The 15,060-nt window shown below is 34.2% G+C and overlaps 1 protein-coding gene across 2 annotated transcripts in view; it reads right to left on the bottom strand.

Moving 5' to 3' along the window:
* Positions 1-15,060, bottom strand: part of LOC118200239 (uncharacterized) — a 94,253-nt gene that overhangs the window by 60,538 nt on the left and 18,655 nt on the right. For both annotated transcript variants that reach the window (XM_035372181.2, XM_085809190.1), the window contains exons 5-6: positions 2,795-2,860; positions 176-446 (exon numbers count right to left, since the gene is read on the bottom strand). In XM_035372181.2, coding sequence (XP_035228072.2) covers positions 176-446; positions 2,795-2,860 — 337 coding nt within the window. The remainder of the gene's footprint in view (positions 1-175; positions 447-2,794; positions 2,861-15,060) is intronic.

Raw genomic sequence — 15,060 nt, 5'->3', positions numbered from 1 at the left:
TTTGAGGTCTGAGGACTACGGATAAAGAAATGCTGATCTAGGTGGCTAACTTTAAACACTTAAAAGTTCACTTTCAGTCTTATACAAAATTGGCCTAAACGCTTTCGGAACTCAAACTATGTGTGGAAGTTCTACATAGAAAGACAAAATAGCGAATTCTCGTAATTCTACAAACCTTTTTCCGGTATACCCTGCGGGACATAAACAGGAACCATTCACATGATCGCACGAAGTACGACTGCTACAGTTGCAAACATGCTGACAATCCATCCCAAATGTGTTGTTTGGACACTTCTCGTCGCACCTTTTCCCTGTATACCCAATGGAACAATTGCAGTTCCCTGTACGAGGATCGCACTTTCCTTTTACACACTGGCATCTTCTAACGCAGTTTTGTCCAAAATAACCTAAGGGGCATTTCTTTTCACAGTATTTTCCAGTGTAACCTAAATATTAATAAAAACATAATTAATTTTAAAATAAACAAAAGTCTTGGTCGTGAAATTTCTTTATCGTAAGTCTTGGCTGAGTAATTGGATGAAACATTCGGTAGATTAATATGTGAGATATCTCTTCAGGTGTAAGCCGATGAATCATTTTCTCTCCTTCTTGTTAGCAGCTTTTTATAAGTGTGAATGAATCAACAGCTAATTTTCACTCTTTAAATTTAGGATTCATATGAGATCTCGCATTTTAACATAGTCATTTTCGAATGCAAATTAATCTTACTGTTAACTGCAAAACATGTACCATTTGGTAATTTCTTTGTTGTCACGTTGGCACTGACGCATATTTTTATATTTTCAAGTCAAAAAATGGGACTTAAAAATAATCAGCTTCATAATATAGTATCAGTTTCATTAACATAGTAAAGACTGAATAGATAACGCCTCTTTTTAAGATACGTTTTCTACATTTCAACCCTTTACATCTTCCCCGTGTAATTAAAAAGTGTAACATAGGGACACTTTATTCTTCTAAGACTGGAAGAGGCAGGAGATGAATTCACTGTAAAGCCATCCTTTTGTATTTAATGATTTGAAATCATGAAATTGTGGCCACAATTAATTCTCGGGTAAAATTCGAAATAAAACTAAAATGACAGCATCAAGCCTCTACAGTGAACCTATCATTTTATGCATTAATAGCAACGAAGTTTTAATTCAATGCAAATTTTAATTCCTCTTCAATGAAACTTTAAGTTCGAAATTTTCCATGCATTTAACAATTATTTTAAGTTTCAATAGCAGTTAAGTTAAACACTGCTCTACGATCCCTTTAATTCATATGACATATATCCTTTCGGACCATAAGACAATTTAAATAGAAAGCACACACAACAAATTTAAAGACTAGTGAATGCTAATTGCAATTCATGCGTTGGTGCTTTGAAAGCTGCCTCCACCGATCATTTGTAATGCGTTTGAAAAGGAAGTGGTATTGCTCGGAGGCGAGGCTACGTCGAATCCCATCACTCTCCTTGAAGATAAGTGAAACCCTTCTGTAATTAGATATAATGACTGAGAAACTTTAGAAAATTTGGTATTGTACATTTGCAAAGCAAATTGCCTGTTTATGAAGCGTCAGCGTAGAAAAGTATTGACATTTCAAGTTTTCTATCATTGTCTTCTTTAGATGGCCAACTAAAAGCAGCTAGAGGGATAACTCCCTAACAATTTGTGAAGTAACTTACATGCCTTTAAGTGAGTTTATATTTAAGAAATGAGTATTGGAGTCATAAGTGCAACAAAGATTTTTAAGAGAAAATATTTAAAGCTTTTCAGTTAAAAGATTACTAAAACGCGCAGTAAGATATGAAGTTTGAAACAAAACTATATTTTAAAACTATTAATATATGTAATCAAATGTTCAGAAAACCCTCATAAAAAATCTCATAAAATCGCAACGAAATTAATACAGAAACGTATGAAGTTACGTTTTCTCCTTTTTTTTTTAAGATATTTCCAAATGCGTGCTACAACGCTCCAAGCTGCAACGTTTATGTAAATACTCAGTACTTAAATACTGAATGTGTAGCACTGTCGTTATCCAAAGTAGCCATTACGCTGATCTTTTACGGAATAATCTGGAAGAAAAGGAAGCACTACCATTTTGTTATACTTGCGTAAGATGGAATATTACTTTCCTCTTTCTGGCAGACTTTCAGTTAACATGGAGTAAAAAGCTATCACTCTTAATACGAATTATCACATAGATTACCAGAAGTAAAATCCTGTGAGTTTTATTATGAAGTTAACTTGAAATTACATGCATGCGGAGAACCTCCAGAGTCAGTGGGAAAAAATGCTATGTGATACAGCGTGTCAGTGATTCCTACCGAAAGGCTATTCGTGCTCTTATGTTTTAGTTTGTTTTGAGGTAGCATTGAGTAAGCGCATGTCATCTGCAGCATAATTGTAATTAAAAATGTGCATTATGAATTTCTTTGGACTAAACCTGATTATTGCATATATTTCTATTCTAATAGTATTAAAACGTGTTGAAATGCGGACTTTTTTTAAGTCAACTAACTTCTGTATCAACCCTTATTTGCTTCTTTAAATGCGTAATTTCCTCTTGCATAAATTACTGCTATAACTTATAACTGGTTTAAAAAGCTAATATTCCCTTATAATTTTGTGACTCCATAGAAATGTTTGTTGATACCATAAATTTAACCGCAGTTTAAGACATCATATTTTGAAAATATATGGTGTAATTTAATAAATATATTTCATGTTTCATTACAGATTACTTAGATTGAGTTTAAATTTTCAGTAAAGATTAACTTTACCTGGAGAGCAGCTACATGAGTTATTTTTGGCGATGAAAGTTCCATTATTCTGGCACTGAAAATTTTCTGGAAAAAAAAGAAAGAAAGCACTTTACTTTGAGAAAAAAAGCAACTCTGGAAAAATTATATTTAGATATTTCTGTTATAGCAATAATATGCAAGTTATAGCAAATACACTGGTGTGCAAAACTTAAGCAACAATGTAAATTTTAATCAGATAGCTATAAAATTGCAGAAAAGGGGTTCTTTTGATCAGTACAATAAATACGCAGTTCAGTAGAAAGGTCATGCGTATGCAAATGTCAGGAACAAAACGTCACAGGCGACGTGAGTGTACACAAAACACGTGCAGTCGGCGCACTCAACTCGAGACTACAATAAAAGGAAGGACGGAGACGCAATTAAAGACATTCGATGCAAGTACAGATGAGTTCTTTCGTGAAATATGGCTAGAAGAAATCACCTGGATAACTTCGCACGTGAAAGAATGATCGAAAAGCTGGAGGAGGAGCATAGTGTCACCAGTGTAGCTCAAGAGTTCGGAATCAACAAAAGTGTCGTTTTGCGCACTTGGAATGCCTTACAAACAATAGGTACAGTTTTTAGAAAGGTTGGTGGTTACCGCCGCAGGAAAGCAACTGCTGTGGATGACCGATATATCGTCCTGAAAGCAAAAAGAGCCCGAAACCAGTCAACAAGCGCTATAGCTCAACAAGTGTGTACAACAACGGGGCAACAAGTGTCGCGGTTAACTGCGTGAAGATGTTTCCGTATCCAGACGAAGAAGGTAGCCTTTTGCAGAAGGTCCGCCGTTTTGAACGCTGCATCCGTTTGAAAGTTGGCTATCGGCGCCACCGTGATGCAAGGAGCACAAACTTGGATATCTCATCAATGGAGTTTTGTCCTCTTTACGGATGAGAGTCGTTTTAGTGCTACAAGAGATTCTCAACGACAGTTGATTTGGAGAGAGGTAGGGACACGGTTTCATCCCAGCAACATCACGGAAAGAGACCGTTATAGTGGTTCTGGAGTTCTCGTCTGGAGAAGCATTATGCTGCAAGGGCGGATAGAGCTCTACGTTTTCGACAGAGGTTCTGTAACCGGAGAGCGCTATTGTCAGGAGGTAATCTTTCCCCATGTGCATCTGTTCCGAGGTGCCATTGGGGCAGATTTCGTTTTTATGGATGACAATACACGGCCACACCGGACTACTGTTTTTCAGAAGCTACTGGAAAGTGAAGATATCACTGGAATGAATTGGCTACCGTACTTCCCTGATTTAAATCCCATAAAACATGTGTGGGATGCTTTAGGCAGACGCCTTGCTGCACGATTACATCATCCGGGGAACACCCAACAACTGAACAGACGCTGATTGAGGAATGGACTTTCTTACCTCATGATTTGTTGGACAATATGGTGCTGGGTATGAAGCGACGGGGCGAAGCAACCATTGCAGTAGCAGGAAGGCATATCCCATACTAAGGAACATCTGTTTGTTGTTCTTCCTCTTGTGCAGACAATCATGTGTAACGATACTATGAGTTCAATAAAGCCTTTTTTTGTTTGATTCCATACTGTATGAATTGTATTCATTTTTGCGCTACTATTCTTTTGTCATCGTTTAAATACAAAATGCTGTCTCTCATTTCTGAATTTCATGTCTCAGATGATTATTTGTGGAGTTATGGCCAAAAGTACACCTGTTGCTTAAGTTTTGCACACCAGTGTAGATTTAAGATACTATTTTAGTGAATCTTGGTTTTTTTTACTATCCGGAATATTCAATAAAGTGATTCATCCTTAAATGAGTCCATTATGTAACTTCAGTATTTTCTACGCTCATAATCATAAATAAACAGCCAGTGCGTCTGAGCAAAGATTTTCCATGTATACATATTCATAATAATTTATAATTGTAATTACCAGTAATTACTAGCAAATAAATTTGGTTATAAATTTGCTAAGAGTAATTAAAATTTTTTTAAATGCTTTAAGAAGCTATTGACAGTGATTTTGGATCATTTAAAAAAGAATGCAACTGTGGTGGTGGCTCCAAAATCTTTCTTCTTTCCTTCAGGATTATTTAATAAATGTGCATTGTATCAATGTGCCCTATCAAGATTCGACGAGCTCTGGACATGCACATTCAGCCTAACCGGCACGCCCCACATTTCTCCTACTGACACCCACACACACTCTGAAAAAGACTCAAGTGTTAAGCCCACACTTTTAACAAGCACTTAGGCAGAGCCGCATTTTGTGTAGAAATACGTAAGAAGGGGCATAACTTTCTTTAGCATAACGTACGAAAAAATTAAGGTAACAAGCAAGTTTAAATCTAGAAATGACTAAAATAATTTCTAACTTTTTTTTTTTCCAATGGCGGGCACTTGCCTATGTAGGCATCGGCCACTCCTAAGGCCAGATGGGGTAGTCTCTTATTATTGAGGCACCCAATAGCCAGCCACCGTTGCTTTTTATGAAGGGACAGACAATTACATCCATGTTTTCTCCGGGGTTCGAACCCGGGCCCTTCGGTATCGCAGGCAGGCCTCCCTAACCACTATACCGCCTAGGCGGCTCACTCCGAAGAAGGGGAAATAGCGAAAACATTGTTATGCATGTTAACGCGGCTAGAAGAGCAAGCAAGATAATACGCTTTGATTAATTTTGTGTCCTACCTATACGTGTTTACTTTGTTCATGTTATCCAGTAAAAATAAAGTGCCGTCAAGTATTATGCAGGCGTTTTAATCATGACGAGAGCCCACGAAACCAAGCAAGAATCCAAAACAAACGAATATCACATGCCCCTTTCCCCAAAGGGCCTTGCTAAAATCATTACACTAGCTTATGCCGGTTAAGTGTGCTGGGCTTCATTCAAGATTAGTACCCCTTTTTTCTATACAGTTCGCTGGTAGTTAGAAATCGATGTCGTATAACTATGGGATACCTTGGATGTGGATGCAAAAAGATAAAATATATTCCTTTTAGTTATCGTTTTCTCGCTTTTGTTATCCTTGTCAAGTGCAGACAGTAACGTTCCAAACGAGGCTGTTAATAAATAAATTTAGAGAGTCGCTAAAAAACAAGTTTCTCGTGTTGTCGTTTAAAGGTTTCGTCTTGGATAAAGCAACACTGTTGTTTACATGTGCAACTACCCTTTTAAAAGTGTTTATTAACTGCATCTCTGCGAATTTTGCACATAACGGTACGTTAAATTTTTATAACTCAACAAAGTGTAATAAATATTTTTTCAGCTGGAATATTAGAGCTACACAAAAAGTCAGATTTCATAATTACAGCACCTTTCCACCCAAATTATTGAACTGTTTTCATACAATTATCTGTATCATTTTAGAAGCTCTGTTACTGATAATGCCTGTCTAAAACAAATAAATAAAATACAGAGTCTGTGGCCTCCTTTTTCGAACACTCTATATTTATACTCACCTACATGCAGGGCATTTATAAAAGATTGTTTTGCTAAATATAGAGTTATTCAAAATGTCCTTCTGGATCTCGATATTTATAGTAAAATAATTAATATATTAAACAGAGCTAAAAAATGCATAGCGATACTTAAAGAACAGCTCTAATTTTGCGTAATAGGCCCGGTCACGCAACTGTAGATTTAACCACTAGGTGACAATCATAACTCTAGACGGCAGTACAATGTAAGCATGATATTCATTGGTGGATGCAAAATTTTATAGAAATTTAAAATTCTCTAAGGAGAGTCGGTTGTGGCAATACAACATCGATTTCATAGTAAATATCAAACTGAAGCACCTACAGATAATTCTTAGGTGGTCACGCAGGCTCAGAGAGACTGGTTGTCTAAACCACGGGTCGGCAACCTTGTAGCTGTAGTGTGCCAAGCCAGTCTACTAATATAATTCAGGATGCCGCACGGTAGAAAACATTTGAAACAATTCGATTCCCGCGGCAATGCATGCGGCATTAGGGAATAGAGGTCAAGAAATACAAATTTATAATTTTACTATATATGAATTATGCATCACTTAATATCGCAATATCAGGTGTATAATGAGCGACTTTCAATTTGACCCATAACTCTGAATATTCTGTTGTTAAACAACTTCTTAGTGAACTCAAAATATTTTTCATGTGAGAAACGATTTATTCACTTAGCTGTGTGGAATAAAAAGTGGAAAGCAGAGCACAGGCAATTTTCTTCACTTAAATATCTCCGGAACTGACATCTAGCAATTTAAAATTGCTGTCGATTTATCGTTATAGTTATCTTCCAGATATTTTCGTAATTCCATAAATTTTATTTTCCATAATTCTGAAGATGCTAGTTCAATAAGTTCCATTTCAAAATTATCAACTTCCATACACTCAAAAAATTAAGAAACAGGACGAGATTATTAAAGGTCTATTAAATCTGATTTGATTAGGAAGGAAAATAAAGGCATACAAGCTTCAGATTCTTTCAATCTTTTGGAAAATTTCTCCTCAAGTGCTTCAACTTAGGTTTGAAGTTCATCTTTATCTAAGGTCGATATATTTGGAAACGCTTTTTATCGACGAAGTATTTTTAGCTACTAGTATTAATAGCACGAAAAAAATGATTTAATTTTGTATCAAAGCCTTTCCAGTATTTAGAAAGTTCAAGCACTGTTTGGCCCTTTCCTTGCAATCGTTATTGCACTGAGATGTTGAGTTATACGAGTCAGAACTATCAATCTACATAACCATTCTTTATCGTTCAATTGGAAGAATTGATTATCTTTTCATTAGAAAAAACTGTAATGTATTCCATGCATGACGCAAACTTATTCAAGGCATTATCTCAACTAAGCCAATAAAAACAGGGTTGTGTAAAGGAAGATCTACATATTCGCTTTCCATTTCTTCTAAAAGAGATTTAAATTGCCTGCGTACCAATGAAGAACAAGACACTATGAAATTAACTATTTTAACAACAGTGTTCATTATAGAAATTAAGCGCTGTGACGAAATTTTGACAACTAAACTTTCCTAACAGCGCAGAGAGGAAAGAAGGGCGATTTATCTTTGCTTTACACTTTGTAGAGTGATGTAGAATGCCAATGAGAATTATACAGCGTGTCAGATCTGGCACGCATGTCATAGGTTGCCGATGCTATGCAGAACGTTTAAGATAGTTTGTTGAAAATGAAGTCAGATGCTTCATCAGGGATGCACATATCGAGCTCTTATTAGGTGCATGCAAAACTCAGAGGTATTCTATATGTTCTGAATGTAACTTTTATACTGCATTTGTAATGTTTATTTCATTTTACAGTTTCGGAACCCCGGGAGGAACTAATAATCACCTTGAGTGTGTCGAACTGCTCGTAGACCTATGGTTACATTTTTAAAAATGAATCAAATAAGACGGAGTTTCAAACTACTACAACTTTGATTAAGCGACATCTTTTAGTAAAAATGTATCAAATATGCTCCTCCTTCTCTCAAAAAAGGTATTAGTAAGGAAAATATTTTTTACATCCGCATTAGTAAAACAAGAAAGAGCCATCCCCCTATGACCAATATTACTCGGGATACACTTAATCAAACTTCAAGTGGATCTTGTATGAACATTTTTGCTAACAACCATGTGTTTAAAATTCTGAAAACAACTGTTCAAAATCTTTTATATCAGTAAAACTTCAATATGTAAGTAGCATTTTATATTTCTATTTGCAGAAACTCTGAAATTTAAAATTTTGTGTATAATAGAATTCATCTTTATCCCTCTCTAAACTTAACATCTTCTATAAGCGAAAAGGGTTTTAAGTCATTTAATATTGCCATTTCCAACTCAATTATGGAAATTTCTGTCCATGTTTTATTCGTTAAAAGATCTTCTATAGTATAACGAAAAGTTCTCATTGGCATTTTACTGAAGCGCCAGTATTAAATGTTTAAATTTAGTGCATATTTAATAAAAAATGCGACGTAGTCAAAAGGCTATCCTAAAGTATCATCGTCGTGACGTATCATAGTATAAACGCCTACGTTATTTATCTTTAAACAAATCCAGTATCCATACTATTTTAGTATATGCTCTCTCATTTACTTTATACGAATAATATGCTCTTACATTAAGCATTACTACAAAACTCACAATTATTCTGAGGTTATAAAGGTCTTTTGATAGCCTGTACTTTCTTTCAAAAATCTTCCCCGTATTATTCAGAATTTCTGTTCTGCCAAAGTTCTGATACCGTTGAAAAATATTTTTAGCAATTTGTCCTTGTATGTTTTTTGAATGATTCTAATAAGACCTCTAAGTGTTCGACGTTTAAACATCAGTTTTGGAAATTTACGGGAATTATACAATAATGAGATACCGTTAGACAAATCGTAGAAAACCCGAGGGAAATTGTTGGTTGTGCATTAGCACTGAAGGCGTAATGAGTACGTTTCCTCAAGCACAGAATTAAAGAATCATAAGTCAAAAGATTAACTACGAAATTTTTATTTAATAAAATAGGATAATTTTGCTTAACTTGAGCATAACAAAAGTAATAATGTTCAAGAACGTTAAAATTGAAGCATTCAAAAGAATAACTTACATAGAATCATCATCAGTACTAAATATCATCAGGCTTACCTATATTATGCAATAAGAAAAATAAACAGGAATATACTTTGCCATCGTACCTGAAAGAGAAGAAAGTACTACTGGATTAGACCTTTGGCCATGTACAAGTAGCTAGGGTGAAAATCAAATATACTGCATTGCACCCGAGCTTTACTTTCTCTCGCCAATATATACCTTGGCGCACGTTCGTTTCGTATGCCTTTCGAGTTTCATTATGCAAAATACCTAAATTTATGCTAACATTGCCCCTGTTTTGCTAATGAAGCTCATACCAATTGTAATTCATTCCTGCAAAACTGAAATTTAGCTTTAGGAATTGGTTTAGTCATAATATCAGCAACCATTTCTTCTGTTGAAAGATAAGCAAGTTTTACTATTCCTTTGTTATTCAAGTCGCGTATATGATGAACTTTTGTATCAATATGTTTAGTGCGTGAACTGAATTTTTCTGATTCTACAAGTCTTATAGTAGACTGATTATCTTCAAATACCTTTATCGGTAGAGTTTGGGGTAGATTGAAATCTTCTGTTAATTTTAATAGCCATAGTAGTTCTTGCGTAGCTTGCGATAGTGCAACATATTCAGCTTCTTCTGAGGATAAAGAAACACAAGTTTGTTTTCTTGAAAACCATGAAATACAGTTCCTTCCTAATAAAATAACACTTCCTGATGTAGATTTTCTGTCTTCAATATCTTGTCCCCAATCAGCATCTGAATAAACTGTAATATTAGGTTCTTCACTCGACGAAATTTGTAAGGATAGGTTCTTTGTCGTGTTTAAGTATCTAATGATTCTTTTAACAGCATTCCAGTCCTTTTGACGTGGATTATTACACCTTCTGCTGAGTATGTGAGTCGAAGCTGTGATATCTGGTCTTGTGATAGACGATATATACAAAAGACTTCCAATAGCTTGGCGAGATTTATCATTTGAAGTTAGGAGATTTTCTTCCTTGTTTAGGTTATAATAGTTCGTTTCCATTGGTGTGCTAGCGAGTTTCGCTTCTTCAAGTTTAAATTCCTTGACAAGTTGATTTATTTTATTTTTCTGTGATAAGAGATAACTTCCATCTTCCTTGCGATTTATTTCCATGCCTAAGAAATATTTAGTTTCACCAAGATGCGTTATTTGGTAACGTTTCTTTAAATCATTGTTTGAAGAATTAGTCCTTCTTCTGTAGAACTTATTAGGATGTCATCAACATACACTATTAAATTAATTCTTTTATCACAAACCACTTTTGTAAAAAGACACGGATCTGCTTTGCTTTGACTGAACCCCAGATTCTTCAGTGTATTTTCAATTTCTGCATTCCAGGACCTAGCTGCTTGTTTGAGACCATAAATCGACTTCTGTAATTTACAAACATTATGTCTTTCTTCCGGAACCACGAATCCTTCTGGTTGTTCCATATATATTTCTTCATTTAAGTTGCCGTACAAAAAAGCTGTTTTAACATCTAGTTGATGTACCTTGGCATTATTATACGCTGCCCATGCTAAGAAAACTCTTATCGTAGTGTGTTTCACTACTGGTGAAAAAGTTTCATCATAATCACTGCCGTATTTTTGAGTAAATCCTTTGGCTACTAAGCGTGCTTTGTATTTTATATTTTTACCAGTTTCATCATATTTTGTCTTAAACACCCATTTGCTGCCTACTGCATGTTTTCCTGGTGGTAATTCTGTAAGTTTATAGGTTTCATTTTCTTTTAGAGAATGTATTTCTTCTTGCATAGCCTCGATCCAAGCTTCTTGTTCACGTTTTGGTAAGTTTAGAATTTCTTCAAAGCTTTCTGGATCTTTAATTTTAAGTAAGATTGATTCTTCGTCTTCTGCTTTATAAGAGAATCTTTCCGGTGGAACCCCTTTGGTTGATCTGCTAGAAACCCTTCTTTCTACATTTTCTTCACATTTAATTAACTCTTCGGAACTTTTTGAATCTTCTGTAAAATCATCGCCAAGAGATGTTTCTTCATTATTTTCTTCATCATCTTGCGAGTTATTGAAGTGAATTAATTCTAAATCTTCAGCATTATTTTCTGCAAGTTTGTCAGGTAAAGACGAGTTTTCTGAAAATTTAACAGTTCTACTTACTATTATTTTTCTTCCACCTACATAAATCCTGTATCCCTTACTTCGTAAATCGTATCCTACGAATATTCCTTCTTCAGCTATGTTGTCGAATTTACGCCGTTTTTGTTTGTTCACATAATAAACTGCTGTACAGCCAAATACTCGTAAGTGACTTAAGTTTGGTTTTCTACCATTCCACAATTCATATGGTGTTCTATCTGTGGCTTTAGTTGGTAACCTATTTTGAAGATATGCAGCAGTAGCTGCTGCTTCAGCCCAGAATCCTTTCGGTAACTTAGAGTTTATTAGCATAGCTTTTGTCATTTCTATTAAAGAGCGATTTTTCCTTTCTGCGACGCCGTTCTGTGCCGGACAATAAGGAACCGAAGTTTGGTGAAAAATGCCGAGTTTCTTTAAATAATTTTCAGTACTTTCGTTACAGTATTCTGTACCGTTGTCGGATCTGAGAACCTTTATTTTCTTTCTAAATTTATTTGTTGTCGATGCAACATACTGTTTAAGTTTGTCGAATACTTCATCTTTTGAAGTAATAAAATAAATTTGAGTATAACGCGAATAGTCATCAATGAAAGTTACGAAATATCTTTTCCCTCCTAAGCTGTTGACTTCAATTGGCCCACACACATCTGTGTGCACTAAATCCAGTGGATTTTTAGATTTAAAACTAGTTTTGGGATAAGGTGTTTCAGTTAGTTTCGCTTTTACACAAGTAGAACATTCCACACTATGAGTGCATTTGCCAAGTTTAATGCCGTCTGCCAAATCATTTTTCTCAAGTGTTTTTATGGCATCTATATTTCTGTGGCCTAATCTTTGATGCCATTTTAGTATACAGTTCGTATTTGAACATGAAACATTATTAGCTAAGTATGCTTTCTCATCAATTGGGTTTACGGTCAATTTATATAAACCTTGCTGAGCGTTGCCGTCGGCTACGAGTATATTGTTACGCTTTATGTAACACTTATTACTATCAAATGTAACAATGCAACCTTTATTGATAACAGATTGAACAGAAAGTAAATTACTATCTAAACTTGGTACATACAATACATTTTCCAATTTTATTTGTGTAACCTGACCCTTTAAGTTTTGAACTTTAAAATAACCTTCACCAATACCATAAAAATTTAATTTAGCACCATTGGCTACAGTTACTATTTGTTTATTAGAGTCATTTAACAGAGAAAAAATGCTTATCACTCGTCATATGAGTGGAGGCTCCTGAGTCGATAACCCATTCTTGCGTTTGCGTGTTTTCATGTTTATTTTCCACTTTTAGAACTTGATTAAACTGAATCTGCGAATTTTCAGTTTCAATACTTTTAAAATACTTATTTTCTTTAAGTTTTGTTATTTTTTCTACACTTTGTGTATTTGCTATTTGGCATGCATTACTTTTATAATTTTGAGAATAATTTCTTACTTTACTATTATTTACATTTGTTTTCGGGGAAGTCCTAGCGTTGCGTTTTAAATGAAAACAGTCATTTATTGTATGGTTATTTCTCTTACAATAAGTACAGAATTGTGTAACATACTTTGGTTTATTTTCGCTTTTACTTTTTAAAGCAACTGAATCGTACTTTTGAACTTTCTTAGTTTCCACACGTCTACAATACTCATCTATTAGTTTGTTTTTAACATATTCTAGCGACAATTCAGCTTCCGATTTACTTTCTATTGCAGTTATTATGGAGTTGTATGAATTTGGTAAAGAACATAGTAGTATTGCTATTAAGTTATTTTCTTTAATTTCTTCACCTATACTACGCAGCTTTTCAGCCAACTCTAGTACTCCTTTGATATGTTCCTGCATTTTAGAACTTTCATTATATCTAATGGAATATAGTTTTCTAAGAAGAAATAACTTATTTGTTAAATTTACACGTTCATGGACACATTTTAACTTTTGCCAAACTTCTTTTGCAGATTTACTATGTTAAACATGGATAATTTGCGAATCCGAAATGTTTAGACGTATTAAAGCTTTAGCTTTACGATCATTCTTTAACCAAATACCAGTATCATTTTCCGGTTTTTCTTCGAATACAACATCATCTAAACCTTCTTTTATTAGGATTTATTCTATTTTAAATTTCCACACTGAATAATTTTCATCTGTTAACTTTTCTATACAAATTGATTCTTTTAGAATAGACATTATTATTTGTTACAATTATTCTTTTAAACTTTGTAACTAGTTTTTTTTTCAACAAAGAGTTTTTAACACTTTATGCCCCTGGAATCTTACAACATTACAAAATTTCAATTTCTCAGGTCTCATAATCATTTGTTGGTTGTGCATTAGCACTGAAGGCGTAATGAGTACGTTTCCTCAAGCACAGAATTAAAGAATCATAACTCAAAAGATTAACTACGAAATTTTTATTTAATAAAATAGGATAATTTTGCTTAATTTGAGCATAACAAAAGTAATAATGTTCAAGGACGTTAAAATTGAAGCATTCAAAAGAATAACTTACATAGAATCATCATCAGTACTAAATATCATCAGGCTTACCTATATTATGCAATAAGAAAAATAAACAGGAATATACTTTGCCATCGTACCAGAAAGAGAAGAAAGTACTACTGGATTAGACCTTTGGCCAGGTACAAGTAGCTAGGGTGAAAATCAAATATACTGCATTGCACCCGAGCTTTACTTTCTCTCGCCAATATATACCTTGGCGCACGTTCGTTTCGTATGCCTTTCGAGTTTCATTATGCAAAATACCTAAATTTATGCTAACAGTTAAATTTATATATATATATACACCAAGAGCTGCCGCTCCAAAAGGTTAAAGACGTTTTCAAAAATCAATACACATGAAAAGCAAATCATTAGACATGTAAAACATAAGTACAATAAAATTAAATAACAGAAAAAGTTAAAAAGTAAGCGGAAAATGGTAAATTAGCCCAATTCGATATCCAAACAGGCTTTTCAAGGGAAATTTCATTGTTTGAACGTCGAATCAAGCTAACCCCATTACGCGTTTCGCCGAAACAGACAATTGAAACTTTTACGCTAAAAAATTTTTTGACAAAGTGTCTTGGAAATTTTAATAGTCTCGATTCTCTGTTCCAATTTCCCGACGCGTCCGCTTAGAAAGACACATTAAGGTGTTAAAATATGTAAATCAAAATCAAACTTTCTAAATCTAGTCTAAAATTAAAATCAAAACGAAATATAAAGATATATATTTAAATTTCTGCCCTCTATGTCAAGCTTCTATTTGCAGTAACATATAGGTAGTTGACTCCGGTGAAATGTGTGAGGGTTATTTACCTCAAAGGGACTGCAATCATGGAGTGAAGTATTTAATTTAAACACAAGGGAATATAAGATACGTATTTATACATAAACCGCAGATAACATAAATCAGCAATATGTAGTATTATATATAGATTTATCCCTTTTTATTTATCAATTGTATATAGATTTATTCCTTTAGACTCTGTATATTACAAAGAAAAATTAACGTCAGATTTTATTAATGGTAATTATAAAGTCCTTTATATGCTCTTAAATCATCTTTTCCTTTTAGGACTTCTCTTTTAT

This window comes from Stegodyphus dumicola, chromosome X2 (assembly GCF_044657685.1).
Source record: "Stegodyphus dumicola isolate Sdum_Otavi_A_Nest chromosome X2, ASM4465768v1".
In the NCBI taxonomy this organism is placed as follows: Eukaryota; Metazoa; Arthropoda; class Arachnida; order Araneae; family Eresidae; genus Stegodyphus; species Stegodyphus dumicola.
This window is presented reverse-complemented; position numbering and strand designations above follow the sequence as displayed.